We start from the raw sequence: 1,458 nt of genomic DNA, 5'->3' as shown, positions 1-1,458 counted from the left end.
GCTGCTGCGCGGAGGGACACGCGGCAGGGCTCCGCCCCGGCAGCGGAAGGACACGGTCACTCGACCAACGCACAAATGGCCCCGGAGGTCTTTTTCCCTCCTGAGAAATGGTCCCACAGCGCCCGAGCAGCACCAGGAGTGGGGCTGGGCCTAACAGCCCCGGGACGAGGGGCTGCAGCCTGCAGGGGAGCCCCAGGCAGTCACACAGCACCCAGCGCCCACTCAGCCGCCACAGAGGGGCGACATTTGGGGTTAAGAACCGTATTTGTGTGGAAGAGACTCGTTAGGATTTTAAACGTCAAGATACATGTCATCGCTTAAAGGGAGTAAGAACTGGAAAGGCTGGCAAGGCAAAAACTCCACACACAAACTGTTTCATTAAAGTGCTGCCCCTGATTTCTAAGTCAGGACCAAAAACAGGATGAAAGGAGCGTTTTAATAAGAAGTTACATTGAAGTTACACATTATAGCAGCCCCTCCCCCCCAAAAGAACTCTAGACAGAAAGGGATGATCTAATTCCTATAACTTAGAAGCTTATGCTATGCGAGACACTCAAAGGCTCTTCCCTCCCAAAAAGGAGAACCCTTAGTATCAAACAAAGTAACATTTTCCAGCAATTAATTTTGGCCTTAATCCCACTTTAGGCATTAAAAAGTGGCCCTCTGCACCCCTATAAAACAGAGCTCATCAGCCAAGAAGAGATTTTGTTGAATATTTGGTTTTAAAAAAACAAAACAGTGAAATAAGGGAGTACAAAGTCACAAACGTTCAGAAGATATATTAAACATTCAGTATGGAGAATACACAGATTTACATGGCAACCCTGTTCAGTACAAACAAAACACAGCTCCTGATCCCAAGCCAGCCAAAGCAGTCCGTTCACTTCGTCCAGCTGACTTTGGGAATGTCGTAATGCTCGGTCAGAGTGTCCAGGTGCCTGTTGAAGTCCTGGGGGAGAAAAGGGTAAAGAAAACGTTTAATATTTGGTGCTGACATCACCCCCGTTAAACCACAAGAGCTCCTGCCTCCCCGCTTCTGCGTTTCACAGAGGCGACACAGTTCTTCGGCCCAACAAGCCTGCGCGCTGGTCACTGCACACCGGCCCGAGTAACGCGGGATGGTTTCGCTTACCTCCACCCTCTGCTTATGGGTTTTCGATGCCTTCTTCAGGATCCTCTCCATTTGCTGCAGGAAGACACAAGAGAGGCCGGTTACTTCCAGCACTCACAGTCCCTCAGGGGCCGCATCCGGGGGGTTGACAGGTTTTTAAAGCCCTACCCGCTTCTCCTGCATCTTCTCGTAGGCCACCTGCGCCGGGGTCCGCTTGTCCAGGCCGCGCTTCTTCTCCTCCTCCTGCTTCTTGCTGCTCACGATCTGCTCCAGGATCTGGGCCTTGTCCTTCGCCTTCTTCTTCTTCCTGCGGGCAGAGGGTGGTCAGGGCCCAGCCCCCGCTGCTC

At 52.0% G+C, this 1,458-nt stretch overlaps 1 protein-coding gene across 1 annotated transcript; it reads right to left on the bottom strand.

Moving 5' to 3' along the window:
- Positions 1-880: 880 nt before the first annotated feature.
- Positions 881-1,429, bottom strand: FAM32A (family with sequence similarity 32, member A; the record flags this gene model as incomplete). Its single annotated transcript, XM_010160044.1, has 3 exons — positions 881-949; positions 1,133-1,186; positions 1,280-1,429. Coding segments are annotated over 3 exons (273 nt in total), but the record flags the coding sequence as incomplete, so codon positions are not given.
- Between the last annotated feature and the right edge of the window lie 29 nt (positions 1,430-1,458).

The sequence above is a fragment of the Eurypyga helias genome, unplaced genomic scaffold, assembly GCF_000690775.1.
Source record: "Eurypyga helias isolate BGI_N326 unplaced genomic scaffold, ASM69077v1 C15754201, whole genome shotgun sequence".
NCBI classification, from domain to species: Eukaryota; Metazoa; Chordata; class Aves; order Eurypygiformes; family Eurypygidae; genus Eurypyga; species Eurypyga helias.
This window is presented reverse-complemented; position numbering and strand designations above follow the sequence as displayed.